General features: G+C 60.6%; 1 protein-coding gene across 2 annotated transcripts in view; it reads right to left on the bottom strand.

Moving 5' to 3' along the window:
• CDK20 (cyclin dependent kinase 20) overlaps positions 1-22,801 on the bottom strand; it is a 59,527-nt gene extending 36,726 nt beyond the window's left edge. Inside the window, exon 1 of one of the 2 annotated variants that reach the window (XM_066579956.1) lies at positions 22,656-22,801. In XM_066579956.1, the coding sequence (XP_066436053.1) occupies positions 22,656-22,730 (75 nt within the window). In that variant the 5' untranslated portion in view covers positions 22,731-22,801. Of the gene's footprint in view, positions 1-15,677; positions 15,693-22,655 lie in introns of those variants that run through there. The other variant, XM_066579957.1, reaches the window with a different exon arrangement.
• Positions 22,802-23,176: the final 375 nt, after the last annotated feature.

The raw sequence follows: 23,176 nt of genomic DNA, 5'->3' as shown, positions 1-23,176 counted from the left end.
CCACAGCAGCAGCGACGGCCCACAGCGGCCCACAGCAGTAGTGACGGCCTACAGCCCACAGCGGCCCCCAGCAGTAGTGACAGCCCACAGCGGCCCCCAGCAGTAGTGACAGCCCACAGCGGCCCCCAGCAGTAGTGACAGCCCACAGCAGTAGTGACAGCGACAGCCCACAGCGGCCCCCAGAAGCAGTGACAGCCCACAGAAGTAGTGACAGCCCACAGCGGTCCCCAGCAGTAGTGACAGCGACAGCCCAAAGCGGCCCCCAGCAGTAGTGACAGCGACAGCCCAAAGTGGCCCCCAGCAGTAGTGACAGCGACAGCCCAAAGCGGCCCCCAGCAGTAGTGACAGCGACAGCCCAAAGCGGCCCCAAGCAGTAGCGACAGCACACAGCAGCAGTGACGGCCCACAGCAGTAGTGACAGCGACAGCCCACAGCGGCCCCCAGCAGTAGTAACAGCCCACAGCTGCCCCCAGCAGTAGTGACAGCGACAGCCGACAGCGGCCACCAGCAGTAGTGACAGCCCACAGTAGTAGTGACATCGACAGCCCACAGCGGCCCCCAGAAGTAGTGACAGCCCCCAGCAGTAGTGACAGCCCACAGCGGCCCCCAGCAGTAGTGACAGCCCACAGTAGTAGTGACAGCGACAGCCCACAGTGGTCCTCAGCAGTAGTGACAGCCCACAGTAGTAGTGACAGCGACAGCCCACAGCGGCCCCCAGAAGTAGTGACAGCCCACAGCGGCCCCCAGCAGTAGTGACAGCCCACAGTAGTAGTGACAGCGACACCCCAAAGCGGCCCCTAGCAGTAGTGACAGCGACACCCCAAAGCGGCCCCCAGCAGTAGTGACAGCGACACTCCAAAGCGGCCCCCAGCAGTAGTGACAGCGACACCCCAAAGCGGCCCCCAGCAGTAGTGACAGCGACACCCCAAAGCGGCCCCCAATAGTAGTGACAGCGACACCCCAAAGCGGCCCCCAGCAGTAGTGACAGCGACAGCCCACAGCGGCCCCCAGCAGTAGTGACAGCGACAGCCCACAGCGGCCCCCAGCAGCAGTGACAGCCCACAGCGGCCCCCAGCAGCAGTGACAGCCCACAGCGGCCCCCAGCAGCAGTGACAGCCCACAGCGGCCCCCAGCAGCAGTGACAGCCCACAGCGGCCCCCAGCAGCAGTGACAGCCCACAGCGGCCCCCAGCAGCAGTGACAGCCCACAGCGGCCCCCAGCAGCAGTGACAGCCCACAGCGGCCCCCAGCAGCAGTGACAGCCCACAGCGGCCCCCAGCAGCAGTGACAGCCCACAGCGGCCCCCAGCAGCAGTGACAGCCCACAGCGGCCCCCAGCAGCAGTGACAGCCCACAGCGGCCCCCAGCAGCAGTGACAGCCCACAGCGGCCCCCAGCAGCAGTGACAGCCCACAGCGGCCCCCAGCAGCAGTGACAGCCCACAGCGGCCCCCAGCAGCAGTGACAGCCCACAGCGGCCCCCAGCAGCAGTGACAGCGACAGTCCACAGCGGCCCCCAGCAGCAGTGACAGCGACAGTCCACAGCGGCCCCCCAGCAGCAGTGACAGCGACAGTCCACAGCGGCCCCCCAGCAGCAGTGACAGCGACAGTCCACAGCGGCCCCCAGCAGCAGTGACAGCGACAGTCCACAGCGGCCCCCAGCAGCAGTGACAGCGACAGTCCACAGCGGCCCCCAGCAGCAGTGACAGCAACAGCCCACAGCGGCCCCCAGCAGTAGTGACAGCCCACAGCGGCCCTCAGCAGTAGTGACAGCCCACAGCGGCCCTCAGCAGTAGTGACAGCCCACAGCGGCCCTCAGCAGTAGTGACAGCGCACAGCGGCCCCCAGCAGTAATGACAGCGCACAGCGGCCCCCAGCAGTAGTGACAGCCCACAGCGGCCCCCAGCAGTAGTGACAGCCCACAGCGGCCCTCAGCAGTAGTGACAGCGCACAGTGGCCCCCAGCAGTAATGACAGCGCACAGCGGCCCCCAGCAGTAGTGACAGCCCACAGCGGCCCCCAGCAGTAGTGACAGCCCACAGCGGCCCCCAGCAGTAGTGACAGCCCACAGCGGCCCCCAGCAGTAGTGACAGTGCACAGCAGCCCCCAGCAGTAGTGACAGCGACAGTCCACAGCGGCCCCCAGCAGTAGTGATGGCCCATAGCGGCCCCCAGCAGTAGTGACAGCCCATAGCGGCCCCCAGCAGTAGTGACGGCCCATAGCGGCCCCCAGCAGTAGTGACGGCGACAGCCCAAAGCGGCCCCCAGCAGTAGTGGTAGTGACAGCGACAGCCCAAAGCGGCCCCCAGCAGTAGTGGTAGTGACAGCGACAGCCCAAAGCGGCCCCCAGCAGTAGTGACAGCGACAGCCCAAAGCGGCCCCCAGCAGTAGTGACAGCGACAGCCCAAAGCGGCCCCCAGCAGTAGTGACAGCGACAGCCCAAAGCGGCCCCCAGCAGTAGTGACAGCGACAGCCCAAAGCGGCCCCCAGCAGTAGTGACAGCGACAGCCCAAAGCGGCCCCCAGCAGTAGTGACAGCGACAGCCCAAAGCGGCCCCCAGCAGTAGTGACAGCGACAGCCCAAAGCGGCCCCCAGCAGTAGTGACAGCGACAGCCCAAAGCGGCCCCCAGCAGTAGTGACAGCGACAGCCCAAAACAGCCCCCAGCAGTAGTGACAGCGACAGCCCAAAACAGCCCCCAGCAGTAGTGACAGCCCAAAACAGCCCCCAGCAGTAGTGACAACGACAGTCCACAGCGGCCCCCAGCAGTAGTGACGGTCCATAGCGGCCCCCAGCAGGGGTGACAGCCCAAAGCGGCCCCCAGCAGTAGTGACAGCGACAGCCCAAAGCGGCCCCCAGCAGTAGTGACAGCGACAGCCCAAAGCGGCCCCCAGCAGTAGTGACAGCGACAGCCCAAAGCGGCCCCCAGCAGTAGTGACGGCCCATAGCGGCCCCCAGTAGTAGTGACGGCCCATAGCGGCCCCCAGTAGTAGTGACGGCCCATAGCGGCCCCCAGCAGTAGTGACGGCCCATAGCGGCCCCCAGCAGTAGTGACGGCCCATAGCGGCCCCCAGCAGTAGTGACGGCCCATAGCGGCCCCCAGCAGTAGTGACAGCGACAGCCCACAGCAGCAGTGACAGCGACAGTCCACAGCAGCAGTGACAGCCCACAGAAGTAGTGACAGCGACAGCCCAAAGTGGCCCCCAGCAGTAGTGACGGCCCATAGCGGCCCCCAGCAGTAGTGACGGCCCATAGCGGCCCCCAGCAGTAGTGACGGCCCATAGCGGCCCCCAGCAGTAGTGACAGCGACAGCCCACAGCAGCAGTGACAGCGACAGTCCACAGCAGCAGTGACAGCCCACAGAAGTAGTGATAGCGACAACCCACAGCGGCCCCCAGCAGTAGTGACAGCCCACAGTGGCCCCCAGCAGTAGTGACAGTGCACAGCGGCCCCCAGCAGTAGTGACAGCGACAGTCCACAGCGGCCCCCAGAAGTAGAGACAGCCCACAGCGGCCCCCAGCAGTAGTGACAGCGACAGCCCACAGCGGCCCCCAGCAGTAGTGACAGCGACAGCCCAAAGCGGCCCCCAGCAGTAGTGACGGCCCACAGCGGCCCCCAGCAGTAGTGACGGCCCACAGCGGCCCCCAGCAGTAGTGACGGCCCACAGCGGCCCCCAGCAGTAGTGACGGCCCACAGCGGCCCCCAGCAGTAGTGACGGCCCACAGCGGCCCCCAGCAGTAGTGACGGCCCACAGCGGCCCCCAGCAGTAGTGACGGCCCACAGCGGCCCCCAGCAGTAGTGACGGCCCACAGCGGCCCCCAGCAGCAGTGACGGCCCACAGCAGCAGTGACGGCCCACAGCAGTAGTGACGGCCCACAGCAGTAGTGACGGCCCCCAGCAGTAGTGACGGCCCCCAGCAGTAGTGACGGCCCCCAGCAGTAGTGACAGCGACAGCCCAAAGCGGCCCCCAGCAGTAGTGACAGCGACAGCCCAAAGCGGCCCCCAGCAGCAGTGACAGCGACAGCCCAAAGCGGCCCACAGCAGTAGTGACAGCGACAGCCCACAGCAGTAGTGACAGCGACAGCCCACAGCAGTAGTGACAGCGACAGCCCACAGCAGCAGTGACAGCCCACAGCAGTAGTGACAGCGACAGCCCACAGCGGCCCCCAGCAGTAGTGACAGCCCACAGTAGTAGTGACAGCGACAGCCCACAGAAGTAGTGACAACCCACAGCGGCCCCCAGCAGTCGTGACAGCCCAAAGCGGCCCCCAGCAGTAGTGACAGCGACACCCCAAAGCGGCCCCCAGCAGTAGTGACAGCGACAGCCCAAAGCGGCCCCCAGCAGTAGTGACAGCGACAGCCCAAAGCGGCCCCAAGCAGTAGTGATAGCGACAGCCCACAGCAGCAGTGACGGCCCCCAGCAGTAGTGACGGCCCACAGCGGCCCCCAGCAGTAGTGACGGCCCACAGCGGCCCCCAGCAGTAGTGACGGCCCACAGCGGCCCCCAGCAGTAGTGACGGCCCACAGCGGCCCCCAGCAGTAGTGACGGCCCACAGCGGACCCCAGCAGTAGTGACGGCCCACAGCGGCCCCCAGCAGTAGTGACGGCCCACAGCGGCCCCCAGCAGTAGTGACGGCCCACAGCGGCCCCCAGCAGTAGTGACGGCCCCCAGCGGCCCCCAGCAGTAGTGACGGCCCCCAGCGGCCCCCAGCAGTAGTGACGGCCCCCAGCAGTAGTGACGGCCCACAGCGGCCCCCAGCAGTAGTGACGGCCCACAGCGGCCCCCAGCAGTAGTGACGGCCCAAAGCGGCCCCCAGCAGCAGTGACAGCGACAGCCCAAAGCGGCCCACAGCAGTAGTGACAGCGACAGCCCACAGCAGTAGTGACAGCGACAGCCCACAGCAGTAGTGACAGCGACAGCCCACAGCAGCAGTGACAGCCCACAGCAGTAGTGACAGCGACAGCCCACAGCGGCCCCCAGCAGTAGTGACAGCCCACAGTAGTAGTGACAGCGACAGCCCACAGAAGTAGTGACAACCCACAGCGGCCCCCAGCAGTCGTGACAGCCCAAAGCGGCCCCCAGCAGTAGTGACAGCGACACCCCAAAGCGGCCCCCAGCAGTAGTGACAGCGACAGCCCAAAGCGGCCCCCAGCAGTAGTGACAGCGACAGCCCAAAGCGGCCCCAAGCAGTAGTGATAGCGACAGCCCACAGCAGCAGTGACGGCCCCCAGCAGTAGTGACGGCCCACAGCGGCCCCCAGCAGTAGTGACGGCCCACAGCGGCCCCCAGCAGTAGTGACGGCCCACAGCGGCCCCCAGCAGTAGTGACGGCCCACAGCGGCCCCCAGCAGTAGTGACGGCCCACAGCGGCCCCCAGCAGTAGTGACGGCCCCCAGCGGCCCCCAGCAGTAGTGACGGCCCCCAGCGGCCCCCAGCAGTAGTGACGGCCCCCAGCGGCCCCCAGCAGTAGTGACGGCCCCCAGCGGCCCCCAGCAGTAGTGACGGCCCATAGCGGCCCCCAGCAGTAGTGACGGCCCATAGCGGCCCCCAGCAGTAGTGACAGCGACAGCCCACAGCAGCAGTGACAGCGACAGTCCACAGCAGCAGTGACAGCCCACAGAAGTAGTGATAGCGACAACCCACAGCGGCCCCCAGCAGTAGTGACAGCCCACAGTGGCCCCCAGCAGTAGTGACAGTGCACAGCGGCCCCCAGCAGTAGAGACAGCCCACAGCGGCCCCCAGCAGTAGTGACAGCGACAGCCCACAGCGGCCCCCAGCAGTAGTGACAGCGACAGCCCAAAGCGGCCCCCAGCAGTAGTGACGGCCCACAGCGGCCCCCAGCAGTAGTGACGGCCCACAGCGGCCCCCAGCAGTAGTGACGGCCCACAGCGGCCCCCAGCAGTAGTGACGGCCCACAGCGGCCCCCAGCAGTAGTGACGGCCCACAGCGGCCCCCAGCAGTAGTGACGGCCCACAGCGGCCCCCAGCAGTAGTGACGGCCCACAGCGGCCCCCAGCAGTAGTGACGGCCCACAGCGGCCCCCAGCAGTAGTGACGGCCCACAGCGGCCCCCAGCAGTAGTGACGGCCCACAGCGGCCCCCAGCAGCAGTGACGGCCCACAGCAGCAGTGACGGCCCACAGCAGCAGTGACGGCCCACAGCAGCAGTGACGGCCCACAGCAGTAGTGACGGCCCCCAGCAGTAGTGACGGCCCCCAGCAGTAGTGACAGCCCACAGCAGTAGTGACAGCGACAGCCCAAAGCGGCCCCCAGCAGTAGTGACAGCGACAGCCCAAAGCGGCCCCCAGCAGCAGTGACAGCGACAGCCCAAAGCGGCCCACAGCAGTAGTGACAGCGACAGCCCACAGCAGTAGTGACAGCGACAGCCCACAGCAGCAGTGACAGCCCACAGCAGTAGTGACAGCGACAGCCCACAGCGGCCCCCAGCAGTAGTGACAGCCCACAGTAGTAGTGACAGCGACAGCCCACAGAAGTAGTGACAACCCACAGCGGCCCCCAGCAGTCGTGACAGCGACACCCCAAAGCGGCCCCCAGCAGTAGTGACAGCGACAGCCCAAAGCGGCCCCCAGCAGTAGTGACAGCGACAGCCCAAAGCGGCCCCAAGCAGTAGTGATAGCGACAGCCCACAGCAGCAGTGACGGCCCCCAGCAGTAGTGACGGCCCACAGCGGCCCCCAGCAGTAGTGACGGCCCACAGCGGCCCCCAGAAGTAGTGACGGCCCACAGCGGCCCCCAGCAGTAGTGACGGCCCACAGCGGCCCCCAGCAGTAGTGACGGCCCACAGCGGCCCCCAGCAGTAGTGACGGCCCACAGCGGCCCCCAGCAGTAGTGACGGCCCACAGCGGCCCCCAGCAGTAGTGACGGCCCCCAGCGGCCCCCAGCAGTAGTGACGGCCCCCAGCGGCCCCCAGCAGTAGTGACGGCCCCCAGCAGTAGTGACGGCCCCCAGCGGCCCCCAGCAGTAGTGACGGCCCCCAGCGGCCCCCAGCAGTAGTGACGGCCCCCAGCGGCCCCCAGCAGTAGTGACGGCCCCCAGCGGCCCCCAGCAGTAGTGACGGCCCCCAGCGGCCCCCAGCAGTAGTGACGGCCCCCAGCGGCCCCCAGCAGTAGTGACGGCCCCCAGCGGCCCCCAGCAGTAGTGACGGCCCCCAGCAGTAGTGACGGCCCCCAGCAGTAGTGACGGCCCCCAGCGGCCCCCAGCAGTAGTGACGGCCGCCAGCGGCCCCCAGCAGCAGTGACGGCCGCCAGCGGCCCCCAGCAGCAAAGACGGCCGCCAGCGGCCCCCAGCAGCAAAGACGGCCGCCAGCGGCCCCCAGCAGCAAAGACGGCCGCCAGCGGCCCCCAGCAGCAAAGACGGCCGCCAGCGGCCCCCAGCAGCAAAGACGGCCGCCAGCGGCCCCCAGCAGCAAAGACGGCCGCCAGCGGCCCCCAGCAGCAAAGACGGCCGCCAGCGGCCCCCAGCAGCAAAGACGGCCCCCAGCGGCCCCCAGCAGCAAAGACGGCCCCCAGCAGCAAAGACGGCCCCCAGCAGCCCCCAGCAGCAAAGACGGCCCCCAGCAGTAGTGACAGCCCACAGCGGCCCCCAGCAGTAGTGACGGCCCCCAGCGGCCCCCAGCAGTAGTGACGGCCCCCAGCGGCCCCCAGCAGTAGTGACGGCCCCCAGCGGCCCCCAGCAGTAGTGACGGCCCCCAGCAGCAAAGACGGCCCCCAGCAGCAAAGACGGCCCCCAGCAGCCCCCAGCAGCAAAGACGGCCCCCAGCAGTAGTGACGGCCCCCAGCAGTAGTGACGGCCCCCAGCAGTAGTGACGGCCCCCAGCAGTAGTGACGGCCCCCAGCAGTAGTGACGGCCCCCAGCAGTAGTGACGGCCCCCAGCAGTAGTGACGGCCCCCAGCAGTAGTGACGGCCCCCAGCAGTAGTGACGGCCCCCAGCGGCCCCCAGCAGTAGTGACGGCCGCCAGCGGCCCCCAGCAGTAGTGACGGCCGCCAGCGGCCCCCAGCAGTAGTGACGGCCGCCAGCGGCCCCCAGCAGTAGTGACGGCCGCCAGCGGCCCCCAGCAGTAGTGACGGCCGCCAGCGGCCCCCAGCAGCAAAGACGGCCGCCAGCGGCCCCCAGCAGCAAAGACGGCCGCCAGCGGCCCCCAGCAGCAAAGACGGCCGCCAGCGGCCCCCAGCAGCAAAGACGGCCGCCAGCGGCCCCCAGCAGCAAAGACGGCCGCCAGCGGCCCCCAGCAGCAAAGACGGCCCCCAGCAGCAAAGACGGCCCCCAGCAGCAAAGACGGCCCCCAGCAGCAAAGACGGCCCCCAGCAGCAAAGACGGCCCCCAGCAGCAAAGACGGCCCCCAGCAGCAAAGACGGCCCCCAGCAGCAAAGACGGCCCCCAGCAGCAAAGACGGCCCCCAGCAGCCCCCAGCAGCAAAGACGGCCCCCAGCAGCAAAGACGGCCCCCAGCAGCCCCCAGCAGCAAAGACGGCCCCCAGCAGTAGTGACAGCCCACAGCGGCCCCCAGCAGTAGTGACAGCCCACAGCGGCCCCCAGCAGTAGTGACAGCCCACAGCGGCCCCCAGCAGTAGTGACAGCCCACAGCGGCCCCCAGCAGTAGTGACAGCCCACAGCGGCCCCCAGCAGTAGTGACAGCGACAGCCCAAAGCGGCCCCCAGCAGTAGTGACAGCGACAGCCCACAGCAGCAGTGACAGCGACAGCCCACAGCAGCAGTGACAGTAGTGACAGCCCACAGTAGTAGTGACAGCGACAGCCCACAGCGGCCCCCAGCAGTAGTGACAGCGACAGCCCAAAGCGGCCCCCAGCAGTAGTGACAGCGACAGCCCAAAGCGGCCCCCAGCAGTAGTGACAGCGACAGCCCAAAGCGGCCCCCAGCAGTAGTGACAGCGACAGCCCAAAGCGGCCCCCAGCAGTAGTGACAGCGACAGCCCACAGCAGCAGTGACGGCCCACAGCAGTAGTGACGGCCCACAGCAGCCCCCAGCAGTAGTGACAGCACACAGCGGCCCCCAGCAGTAGTGACAGCCCACAGCAGTAGTGACAGCGACAGCCCACAGCGGCCCCCAGAAGTAGAGACAGCCCACAGCGGCCCCCAGAAGTAGAGACAGCCCACAGTAGTAGTGACAGCGACAGCCCAAAGCGTCCCCTAGCAGTAGTGACAGCGATACCCCAAAGCGGCCCCTAGCAGTAGTGACAGCCCACAGTAGTAGTGACAGCGACAGCCCACAGCGGCCCCCAGAAGTAGTGACAGCCCACAGAAGTAGTGACAGCCCACAGCGGCCCCCAGCAGTAGTGACAGCGACAGCCCAAAGCGGCCCCCAGCAGTAGTGACAGCGACAGCCCAAAGCGGCCTCAAGCAGTAGTGACAGCGACAGCCCAAAGCGGCCCCAAGCAGTAGTGGTAGTGACAGCGACAGCCCAAAGCGGCCCCAAGCAGTAGTGGTAGCGACAGCCAACAGCAGCAGTGACGGCCCACAGCAGCAGTGACGGCCCACAGCAGCAGTGACGGCCCACAGCGGCCCCCAGCAGTAGTGACAGCGACAGCCCAAAGCGGCCCCCAGCAGTAGTGACAGCGACAGCCCAAAGCGGCCTCAAGCAGTAGTGACAGCGACAGCCCAAAGCGGCCCCAAGCAGTAGTGGTAGTGACAGCCCAAAGCGGCCCCCAGCAGTAGTGATAGCAACAGCCCACAGCAGCAGTGACGGCCCCTAGCGGCCCCCAGCAGTAGTGACGGCCCCTAGCGGCCCCCAGCAGTAGTGACGGCCCCTAGCGGCCCCCAGCAGTAGTGACGGCCCCTATATACACCCACAGCCCCCCCTCACACATGGACACCCCCTATATACACCCACAGCCCCCCCCCTCACACATGGACACCCCCTATATACACCCACAGCCCCCCCTCACACATGGACACCCCACCTATATACACACGCCACCCCCTATATACACCCGAAGCGCCTCTGTATAAACCCTGAGCATATGGACACCCGTTATATACACCCACAGCCCCCCTATACACATGGACACCCCCTATATCCACCTGCAGCCCGCCTTTCACACATGGACACCCACCCTATATACACCAGCCGCCCCCCTATATTCACCTATATAGGCTCCTATATACACCCAGAACCCCTTTATAAAAACGAGCAGCCCTCTCTCACACATGGGAACACCCCATATACACCCGCAGCCCCTCTATATACAACAGGAACCCCACTATACACACACCAGCAGCCCTTCCTCACACATGGACACCCTCTATATACACCCGCAGCCCCCTTCTCACACATGGACATCCCGTATATACACCTGCTGGACCCCTATTATATATATATATATATATATATATATATATATATATATATATATATATATACATATATATACACACACATACATACATACATATATATATATACACACACACACACACACACACACACACACACACACACACACACACACACACACATATATATATATATATACACACACACATACATACCCCCACAGGCCCCCTCTCACGCAGGGACACCCCCTATATACAACCACAGCCCCCTCTCATATATGGATCCCCCCTCCCTTAATACACCCGCAGCCCCCCCCTCACACACATTGACACCCCCTATATATACCCACAGCCCCCCTATACACATGGACACCCCCTATACACCTGGACACCCCCTATACACACCCGTGGTCCCCCTATACACATGGACACCCCCTATATACACCCGTGGTCCCCCTATACACATGGACACCCCCTATATACACCCGTGGTCCCCCTATACACATGGACACCTGCTAAATACACCCGCAGCCCCCCTATACACATGGACACCCCCTATATACACCCGCAGTCCCCCGATACACATGGACACCCCTTATATACACCCGCGGTCCCCCTATACACATGGACACCCCCTATATACACCAGCAGCCCCCTATACACATGGACGCCCCCTATGTACACCCGCAGCTCCCCTATACACATGGACACCCCCTATATACACCCGCGGCTTCTCTATATACACATGGACACCCCCTATACACACCCGCAGCCTCCCTATACACACGAACACCCCCTATATACACTCGCAGCCCGCCTATACACACGGACACCCCCTATACACACCCGCAGCCCCCTATACACACGGACACCCCCTATACACACCCACAGCCCGACTATACACATGGACACCCCCTGTACACACCCGCAGCCCCCCTATACACATGGACACCCCCTATACACACCCGCAGCCCCCCTAAACACATGGACACCCCCTATACACACCCACAGCCCCCCTATACACATGGACACACCCTATACACACCCGCAGCCCCCCTATACACATGGACACCACCTATACACACCCGCAGCCCCCCTATACACATGAACACCCCCTATACACACCCGCGGTCCCCCTATACACATGGACACCCCCTATACACACCTGCAATCCCCCTATACACATGGACACCACCTATACACACCCGCAGCCCTCCTATACACATGGACACCCCTATATACACCCGCAGCCCCCCTATACATACCCACAGCCCCCTATACACATGGACACCCCCTATATACACCCGCAGCCCCCTATACACATGGACACCACCTATACACACCCGCAGCCCCCCTATACACATGAACACCCCCGATATACATCCGCAGCCCCCTTATACACATGGACACCCCTATACACATGGACACCCCCTATACACACCCGCAGCCCCCCTATACACATGGACACCCCCTATACACACCCGCAGCCCCCCTATACACATGGACACCCGCTATACACATCCGCAGCCCCCCTATACACATGGACACCCCCTATACACACCCGCAGCCCCTCTATACACATGGACACCCGCTATACACATCCGCAGCCCCCCTATACACATGGACACCCCCTATACACACCTGCAGCCCCCCTATACACATGAACACCCCCTATATACACCCGCGGTCCCCCTATATACACCCGCGGTCCCTCTATACACATGGACACCCCCTATATACACCCACGGCCCCCCTATACACATGGACACCCCCTATATACACCCACAGCCCCGCTATACACATGGACACCCCCTATATACACCCGCAGCTCCCCTATACACATGGACACCCCCTATATACACCCGCAGCTCCCCTATACACATGGACACCCCCTATATACACCCGCAGCCCCCCTATACACATGGACGCCCCCTATGCACACCCACAGCCCTCCCTCACACATGGACACCCCCTATATACACCCGCAGCCCCCTATACACATGGACACCCCCTATACACACCCGCAGCCCGTATACACATGGACGCCCCCTATGTACACCCGCAGCTCCACTATATACACCCGCAGCCCCCCTATACACATGGACACCCCCTATACACACCCGCAGCCCGTATACACATGGACGCCCCCTATGTACACCCGCAGCTCCCCTATATACACCCGCAGCCCCCCTATACACATGGACACCCCCTATACACACCCGCAGCCCCTATACACATGGATACCCCCTATATACACCCGCAGCCCCCCTATACACATGGAAACCCCCTATATACACCCGCAGCCTCCCTATACACATGAACACCCCCTATATACACCTGCAGCCCCCCTATACACATGAACTCCCCCTATATACACCTGCAGCCCCCCTATACACATGAACACCCCCTATATACACCCGCAGCCCCCTATACACATGGACACCCCCTATATACACCCGCAGCTCCTCTATATACACATGGACACCCCCTATATACACCCGCAGCTCCTCTATATACACATGGACCCCCCCTATATACACCCGCAGCCTCCCTATACACATGAACACCCCCTATATACACCTGCAGCCCCCCTATACACATGAACACCCCCCCTATACACATGGACACCCCCTATATACACCCGCAGCTCCTCTATACACATGAACACCCCCTATATACACCCGCAGCCCCCTTATACACATGGACACCCCCTATATACACACGCAGCCCCCCTATACACATGGACACCCCCCTATATACACCCGCAGCTCCTCTATATACACATGGACACCCCCTATATACACCCGCAGCCCCCTATACACATGGACATCCCGTATATACACCTGCTGGACCCCTATATATATATATATATACATACCCCCACAGGCCCCCTCTGACGCAGGGACACCCCCTATATACAACCGCAGCCCCCCTCTCATATATGGATCCCCCCTCCCTTAATAACCCGCAGCCCCCCCTCACACACATTGACACCCCCTATACACATGGACACCCCCTATATACACCCGTGGTCCCCCTATACACATGGACACGCGCTATATACACCCGCGGTCCCCCTATACACATGGACACCCCCTATATACACCCGCAGCCCCCCTATACACATGGACGCCCCCTATATACACCCGCAGCCCCCCTATACACATGGACGCCCCCTATATACACCGCAGCCCCCTATACACATGGACACCCCCTATATACACCGCAGCCCCCTATACACATGAACACCCCCTATATACACCCGCAGCCCCCTTATACACATGGACACCCCCTATATACACCGCAGCCCCCTATACACACCCGCAGCCTCCCTATACATACGGACACCCCCTATATACACCGCAGCCCCCGATACACATGGACACCCCCTATATACACCCGCGGTCCCCCTATACACATGGACACCCCCTATATACACCGCAGCCCCCTATACACATGGACACCCCCTATATACACCGCAGCCCCCTATACACATGGACAACCCCTATACACATGGACACCCCCTATATACACCCGCAGCCCCCCTATACACATGGACACCCCCTATATACACCCGCAGCCTCCCTATACACATGGACACCCCCTATATACACCCGCAGCTTTTCTATATACACATGGACACCCCCTATATACACCTGCAGCCCCCCTATACACATGGACACCCCCTATATACACCCGCAGCTTTTCTATATACACATGGACACCCCCTATATACACCCGCAGCTCCTCTATATACACATGGACACCCCCTATATACACCCGCAGCCTCCCTATACACATGAACACCCCCTATATACACCTGCAGCCCCCCTATACACATGAACACCCCCTATATACACCCGCAGCTCCTCTATACACATGAACACCCCCTATATACACCCGCAGCCCCCTTATACACATGGACACCCCCTATATACACACGCAGCCCCCCTATACACATGGACACCCCCTATATACACATGGACACCCCCTATATACACCCGCAGCCCCCTATACACATGGACATCCCGTATATACACCTGCTGGACCCCTATATATATATATATATACATACCCCCACAGGCCCCCTCTGACGCAGGGACACCCCCTATATACAACCGCAGCCCCCCTCTCATATATGGATCCCCCCTCCCTTAATACACCTGCAGCCCCCCCTCACACACATTGACACCCCCTATATATACCCACAGCCCCCCTATACACATGGACACCCGCTATCTACACCCGCGGTCCCCCTATACACATGGACACCCCCTATACACACCCACAGCCCCCCTATACACATGGACACCCCCTATACACACCCACAGCCCCCCTATACACATGGACACCCCCTATATACACCCGCGGTCCCCCTATACACATGGACACCCCTTATATACACCCACGGTCCCCCTATACACATGGACACCCCCTATATACACCTGCAGCTCCCCTATATACACCCGCGGTCCCCCGATACACATGGACACCCCTTATATACACCCGCGGTCCCCCTATACACATGGACACCCCCTATATACACCTGCAGCTCCCCTATACACATGGACGCCCCCTATATACACCCGCAGCCCCCCCTATACACACGGACACCCCCTATATACACCCGCAGCCCCCTTATACACATGGACACCCCCTATATACACCGCAGCCCCCTATACACATGGACACCCCCCTATACACATGGACACCCCCCTATATACATCGCAGCCCCCTATACACATGGACACCCCCTATACACATGGACACCCCCTATATACACCCGCGGTCCCCCGATACACATGGACACCCCCTATATACACCTGCAGCTCCCCTATATACACCCGCAGCCCCCCTATACACACGGACACCCCCTATATACACCTGCAGCTCCCCTATACACACCCGCAGCCTCCCTATACACACGGACACCCCCTATATACACCGCAGCCCCCTATACACACCCGCAGCCTCCCTATACACATGGACACCCCCTATATACACCCGCGGTCCCCCGATACACATGGACACCCCCTATATACACCGCAGCCCCCTATACACACCCGCAGCCCCCCTATACACACGGACACCCCCTATATACACCGCAGCCCCCTATACACACCCGCAGCCTCCCTATACACACGGACACCCCCTATATACACCGCAGCCCCCGATACACATGGACACCCCCTATATACACCCGCGGTCCCCCGATACACATGGACACCCCCTATATACACCGCAGCCCCCTATACACACCCGCAGCCCCCCTATACACACGGACACCCCCTATATACACCTGCAGCTCCCCTATACACACCCGCAGCCTCCCTATACACACGGACACCCCCTATATACACCGCAGCTCCCCTCCCGTCACCTCGATGTGTTTGGCCTTGAAGCAGTAGTGGTAGCGACAGCCAACAGCAGCAGTGACGGCCCACAGCAGCAGTGACGGCCCAAAGCAGCAGTGACGGCCCACAGCAGCAGTGACGGCCCACAGCAGCAGTGACGGCCCACAGCGGCCCCCAGCAGTAGTGACAGCGACAGCCCAAAGCGGCCCCCAGCAGTAGTGACAGCGACAGCCCAAAGCGGCCCCCAGCAGTAGTGACAGCGACAGCCCAAAGCGACCCCCAGCAGTAGTGACAGCGACAGCCCAAAGCGACCCCCAGCAGTAGTGACAGCGACAGCCCAAAGCGACCCCCAGCAGTAGTGACAGCGACAGCCCAAAGCGGCCCCCAGCAGTAGTGACAGCGACAGCCCAAAGCGGCCCCCAGCAGTAGTGACAGCGACAGCCCAAAGCGGCCCCCAGCAGTAGTGACAGCGACAGCCCAAAGCGGCCCCCAGCAGTAGTGATAGCGACAGCCCAAAGCGGCCCCCAGCAGTAGTGATAGCAACAGCCCACAGCAGCAGTGACGGCCCCTAGCGGCCCCCAGCAGTAGTGACGGCCCCTAGCGGCCCCCAGCAGTAGTGACGGCCCCTAGCGGCCCCCAGCAGTAGTGACGGCCCCTATATACACCCACAGCCCCCCCTCACACATGGACACCCCCTATATACACCCACAGCCCCCCCCTCACACATGGACACCCCCTATATACACCCACAGCCCCCCCTCACACATGGACACCCCACCTATATACACACGCCACCCCCTATATACACCCGAAGCGCCTCTGTATAAACCCTGAGCATATGGACACCCGTTATATACACCCACAGCCCCCCTATACACATGGACACCCCCTATATCCACCTGCAGCCCGCCTTTCACACATGGACACCCACCCTATATACACCAGCCGCCCCCCTATATTCACCTATATAGGCTCCTATATACACCCAGAACCCCTTTATAAAAACGAGCAGCCCTCTCTCACACATGGGAACACCCCATATACACCCGCAGCCCCTCTATATACAACAGGAACCCCACTATACACACACCAGCAGCCCTTCCTCACACATGGACACCCTCTATATACACCCGCAGCCCCCTTCTCACACATGGACATCCCGTATATACACCTGCTGGACCCCTATTGTATATATATATATCTATATATATATACATATATACACACACACACATACATACATACATACATATATATATATACACACACACACACACACACACACACACACACACACACATACATACATACATACATATATATATACACACACACATACATACCCCCACAGGCCCCCTCTCACGCAGGGACACCCCCTATATACAACCACAGCCCCCTCTCATATATGGATCCCCCCTCCCTTAATACACCCGCAGCCCCCCCTCACACACATTGACACCCCCTATATATACCCACAGCCCCCCTATACACATGGACACCCCCTATACACCTGGACACCCCCTATACACACCCGTGGTCCCCCTATACACATGGACACCCCCTATATACACCCGTGGTCCCCCTATACACATGGACACCTGCTATATACACCCGCAGCCCCCCTATACACATGGACACCCCCTATATACACCCGCAGTCCCCCGATACACATGGACACCCCTTATATACACCCGCGGTCCCCCTATACACATGGACACCCCCTATATACACCAGCAGCCCCCTATACACATGGACGCCCCCTATGTACACCCGCAGCTCCCCTATACACATGGACACCCCCTATATACACCCGCGGCTTCTCTATATACACATGGACACCCCCTATACACACCCGCAGCCTCCCTATACACACGAACACCCCCTATATACACTCGCAGCCCGCCTATACACACGGACACCCCCTATACACACGGACACCCCCTATACACGGACACCACCTATACACACCCACAGCCCGACTATACACATGGACACTTCCTGTACACACCCGCAGCCCCCCTATACACATGGACACCCCCTATACACACCCGCAGCCCCCCTAAACACATGGACACCCCCTATACACACCCACAGCCCCCCTATACACATGGACACCCCCTATACACACCCGCAGCCCCCCTATACACATGGACACCACCTATACACACCCGCAGCCCCCCTATACACATGAACACCCCCTATACAGACCCGCGGTCCCCCTATACACATGGACACCCCCTATACACACCTGCAATCCCCCTATACACATGGACACCACCTATACACACCCGCAGCCCTCCTATACACATGGACACCCCTATATACACCCGCAGCCCCCCTATACACACCCACAGCCCCCTATACACATGGACACCCCCTATACACACCCGCAGCCCCCCTATACACATGGACACCACCTATACACACCCGCAGCCCCCCTATACACATGAACACCCCCTATACACACCCGCGGTCCCCCTATACACATGGACACCCCCTATACACACCTGCAATCCCCCTATACACATGGACACCACCTATACACACCCGCAGCCCTCCTATACACATGGACACCCCTATATACACCCGCAGCCCCCCTATACACACCCACAGCCCCCTATACACATGGACACCCCCTATATACACCCGCAGCCCCCTATACACATGGACACCACCTATACACACCCGCAGCCGCCCTATACACATGAACACCCCCGATATACATCCGCAGCCCCCTTATACACATGGACACCCCTATACACATGGACACCCCCTATACACACCCGCAGCCCCCCTATACACATGGACACCCCCTATACACACCCGCAGCCCCCCTATACACATGGACACCCGCTATACACATCCGCAGCCCCCCTATACACATGGACACCCCCTATACACACCCGCAGCCCCTCTATACACATGGACACCCGCTATACACATCCGCAGCCCCCCTATACACATGGACACCCCCTATACACACCTGCAGCCCCCCTATACACATGAACACCCCCTATATACACCCGCGGTCCCCCTATATACACCCGCGGTCCCTCTATACACATGGACACCCCCTATATACACCCACGGCCCCCCTATACACATGGACACCCCCTATATACACCCACAGCCCCGCTATACACATGGACACCCCCTATATACACCCGCAGCCCCCTATACACATGGACACCCCCTATATACACCCGCAGCTCCCCTATACACATGGACACCCCCTATATACACCCGCAGCTCTCCTATACACATGGACACCCCCTATATACACCCGCAGCCCCCCTATACACATGGACGCCCCCTATGCACACCCACAGCCCTCCCTCACACATGGACACCCCCTATATACACCCGCAGCCCCCTATACACATGAACACCCCCTATACACATCCGCAGCCCGTATACACATGGACGCCCCCTATGTACACCCGCAGCTCCCCTATATACACCCACAGCCCCCCTATACACATGGACACCCCCTATACACACCCGCAGCCCCTATACACATGGACACCCCCTATGTGCACCCGCAGCCCCCCTATACACATGGACACCCCCTATATACACCCGCAACCCCCTATACACATGGATACCCCCTATATACACCCGCAGCCCCCCTATACACATGGAAACCCCCTATATACACCCGCAGCCTCCCTATACACATGAACACCCCCTATATACACCTGCAGCCCCCCTATACACATGAACTCCCCCTATATACACCTGCAGCCCCCCTATACACATGAACACCCCCTATATACACCCGCAGCCCCCTATACACATGGACACCCCCTATATACACCCGCAGCTCCTCTATATACACATGGACACCCCCTATATACACCCGCAGCTCCTCTATATACACATGGACCCCCCCTATATACACCCGCAGCCTCCCTATACACATGAACACCCCCTATATACACCTGCAGCCCCCCTATACACATGAACACCCCCCCTATACACATGGACACCCCCTATATACACCCGCAGCTCCTCTATACACATGAACACCCCCTATATACACCCGCAGCCCCCTTATACACATGGACACCCCCTATATACACACGCAGCCCCCCTATACACATGGACACCCCCCTATATACACCCGCAGCTCCTCTATATACACATGGACACCCCCTATATACACCCGCAGCCCCCTATACACATGGACATCCCGTATATACACCTGCTGGACCCCTATATATATATATATATATTATATATATACATACCCCCACAGGCCCCCTCTGACGCAGGGACACCCCCTATATACAACCGCAGCCCCCCTCTCATATATGGATCCCCCCTCCCTTAATAACCCGCAGCCCCCCCTCACACACATTGACACCCCCTATATATACCCACAGCCCCCCTATACACATGGACACCCCCTATATACACCCGTGGTCCCCCTATACACATGGACACCCGCTATATACACCCGCGGTCCCCCTATACACATGGACACCCGCTATATACACCCGCGGTCCCCCTATACACATGGACACCCCCTATATACACCCGCGGTCCCCCTATACACATGGACACCCCCTATATACACCCGCAGCCCCCCTATACACATGGACGCCCCCTATATACACCCGCAGCCCCCCTATACACATGGACACCCCCTATATACACCGCAGCCCCCTATACACATGGACACCCCCTATACACATGGACACCCCCCTATACACACCGCAGCCCCCTATACACATGGACACCCCCTATATACACCGCAGCCCCCTATACACACCCGCAGCCTCCCTATACACACGGACACCCCCTATATACACCGCAGCCCCCGATACACATGGACACCCCCTATATACACCCGCGGCCCCCCTATACACATGGACACCCCCTATATACACCCGCGGCCCCCCTATACACATGGACACCCCCTATACACATGGACACCCCCTATATACACCGCAGCCCCCTATACACATGGACACCCCCTATACACATGGACACCCCCTATATACACCCGCAGCCCCCTATACACATGGACACCCCCTATATACACCCGCAGCCCCCTATACACATGGACACCCCCTATATACACCCGCAGCCCGCCTATACACATGGAAACCCCCTATATACACACGCAGCCTCCCTATACACATGAACACCCCCTATATACACCTGCAGCCCCCCTATACACATGGACACCCCCTATATACACCTGCAGCTTTTCTATATACACATGGACACCCCCTATATACACCCGCAGCTCCTCTATATACACATGGACACCCCCTATATACACCCGCAGCCTCCCTATACACATGAACACCCCCTATATACACCTGCAGCCCCCCTATACACATGAACACCCCCTATATACACCCGCAGCTCCTCTATACACATGAACACCCCCTATATACACCCGCAGCCCCCCTATACACATGAACACCCCCTATATACACCCGCAGCCCCCTTATACACATGGACACCCCCTATATACACACGCAGCCCCCCTATACACATGGACACCCCCTATATACACATGGACACCCCCTATATACACCCGCAGCCCCCTATACACATGGACATCCCGTATATACACCTGCTGGACCCCTATATATATATATATATATATATATATATATATATTATATATACATACCCCCACAGGCCCCCTCTGACGCAGGGACACCCCCTATATACAACCGCAGCCCCCCTCTCATATATGGATCCCCCCTCCCTTAATACACCTGCAGCCCCCCCTCACACACAATGACACCCCCTATATATACACCCACAGCCCCCCTATACACATGGACACCCGCTATATACACCCGCGGTCCCCCTATACACATGGACACCCCCTATACACACCCACAGCCCCCCTATACACATGGACACCCCCTATACACACCCACAGCCCCCCTATACACATGGACACCCCCTATATACACCCGCGGTCCCCCTATACACATGGACACCCCTTATATACACCCACGGTCCCCCTATACACATGGACACCCCCTATATACACCTGCAGCTCCCCTATATACACCCGCGGTCCCCCGATACACATGGACACCCCTTATATACATACACCCGCGGTCCCCCTATACACATGGACACCCCCTATATACACCTGCAGCTCCCCTATACACATGGACGCCCCCTATATACACCCGCAGCCCCCCCTATACACACGGACACCCCCTATATACACCCGCAGCCCCCTTATACACATGGACACCCCCTATATACACCGCAGCCCCCTATACACATGGACACCCCCCTATACACATGGACACCCCCCTATACACACCGCAGCCCCCGATACACATGGACACCCCCTATATACACCCGCGGTCCCCCGATACACATGGACACCCCCCATATACACCTGCAGCTCCCCTATATACACCCGCAGCCCCCCTATACACACGGACACCCCCTATATACACCGCAGCCCCCTATACACACCCGCAGCCTCCCTATACACATGGACACCCCCTATATACACCCGCGGTCCCCCGATACACATGGACACCCCCTATATACACCGCAGCCCCCCCCTATACATACGGACACCCCCTATACACACCCGCAGCCTCCCTATACACACGGACACCCCCTATATACACCCGCAGCCCCCCTATACACATGGACACCCCCTATATACACCCGCGGTCCCCCGATACACATGGACACCCCCTATATACACCGCAGCCCCCCTATACATACGGACACCCCCTATACACACCCGCAGCCTCCCTATACACACGGACACCCCCTATATACACCCGCAGCCCCCCTATACACATGGACACCCCCTATATACACCCGCGGTCCCCCGATACACATGGACACCCCCTATATACACCGCAGCCCCCCTATATATACGGACACCCCCTATACACACCCGCAGCCTCCCTATACACACGGACACCCCCTATATACACCCGCAGCCCCCCTATACACACGGACACCCCCTATATACACCGCAGCTCCCCTCCCGTCACCTCGATGTGTTTGGCCTTGAACACGATGCCGTGCGCCCCTTCACCGATCCGACCGAGCAAACTGTACTGCTCCATCCGCCCGACAGCTGCGCGCAGGCCGCTAGAAGCTTCCACGTGTTGCCTAGCAACAGCTCGACGAGAGTCATGTGACCAGTGCACCACGCCCCTTCGCTACGCCTCATGGGGAAGCGAGGATAGCGCGAGGCATATTTCTGTTTTCAGCCGCAGTTGTGCAGCGCTGCTGATTAGAGCCACCTGATTGGCTGTACGGCACCACGTGACTACACAGCGTGCACGGGCATTGCCTTATAGGGTTAGGTATACGGTTAGTGTTTAGGGTTAGTGTTTGTTTAGGGTTAGGGCTGGGGTTAGGTTTCGTTAACTCTAACCCTAACCCCGTGCTGCTTAACTGTAGTGTGTAGTGCACGGCTGCTGAAGGCAATCCGCGTGCACGCTGTGTAGTCACGTGGTGCCGAAGAGCTAATCAGGTGGCTCTAATCAGCAGCGCTGCTTAAGTGCGG

Source organism: Eleutherodactylus coqui, chromosome 10 (genome assembly GCF_035609145.1).
Source record: "Eleutherodactylus coqui strain aEleCoq1 chromosome 10, aEleCoq1.hap1, whole genome shotgun sequence".
Taxonomy (NCBI): Eukaryota; Metazoa; Chordata; class Amphibia; order Anura; family Eleutherodactylidae; genus Eleutherodactylus; species Eleutherodactylus coqui.
This window is presented reverse-complemented; position numbering and strand designations above follow the sequence as displayed.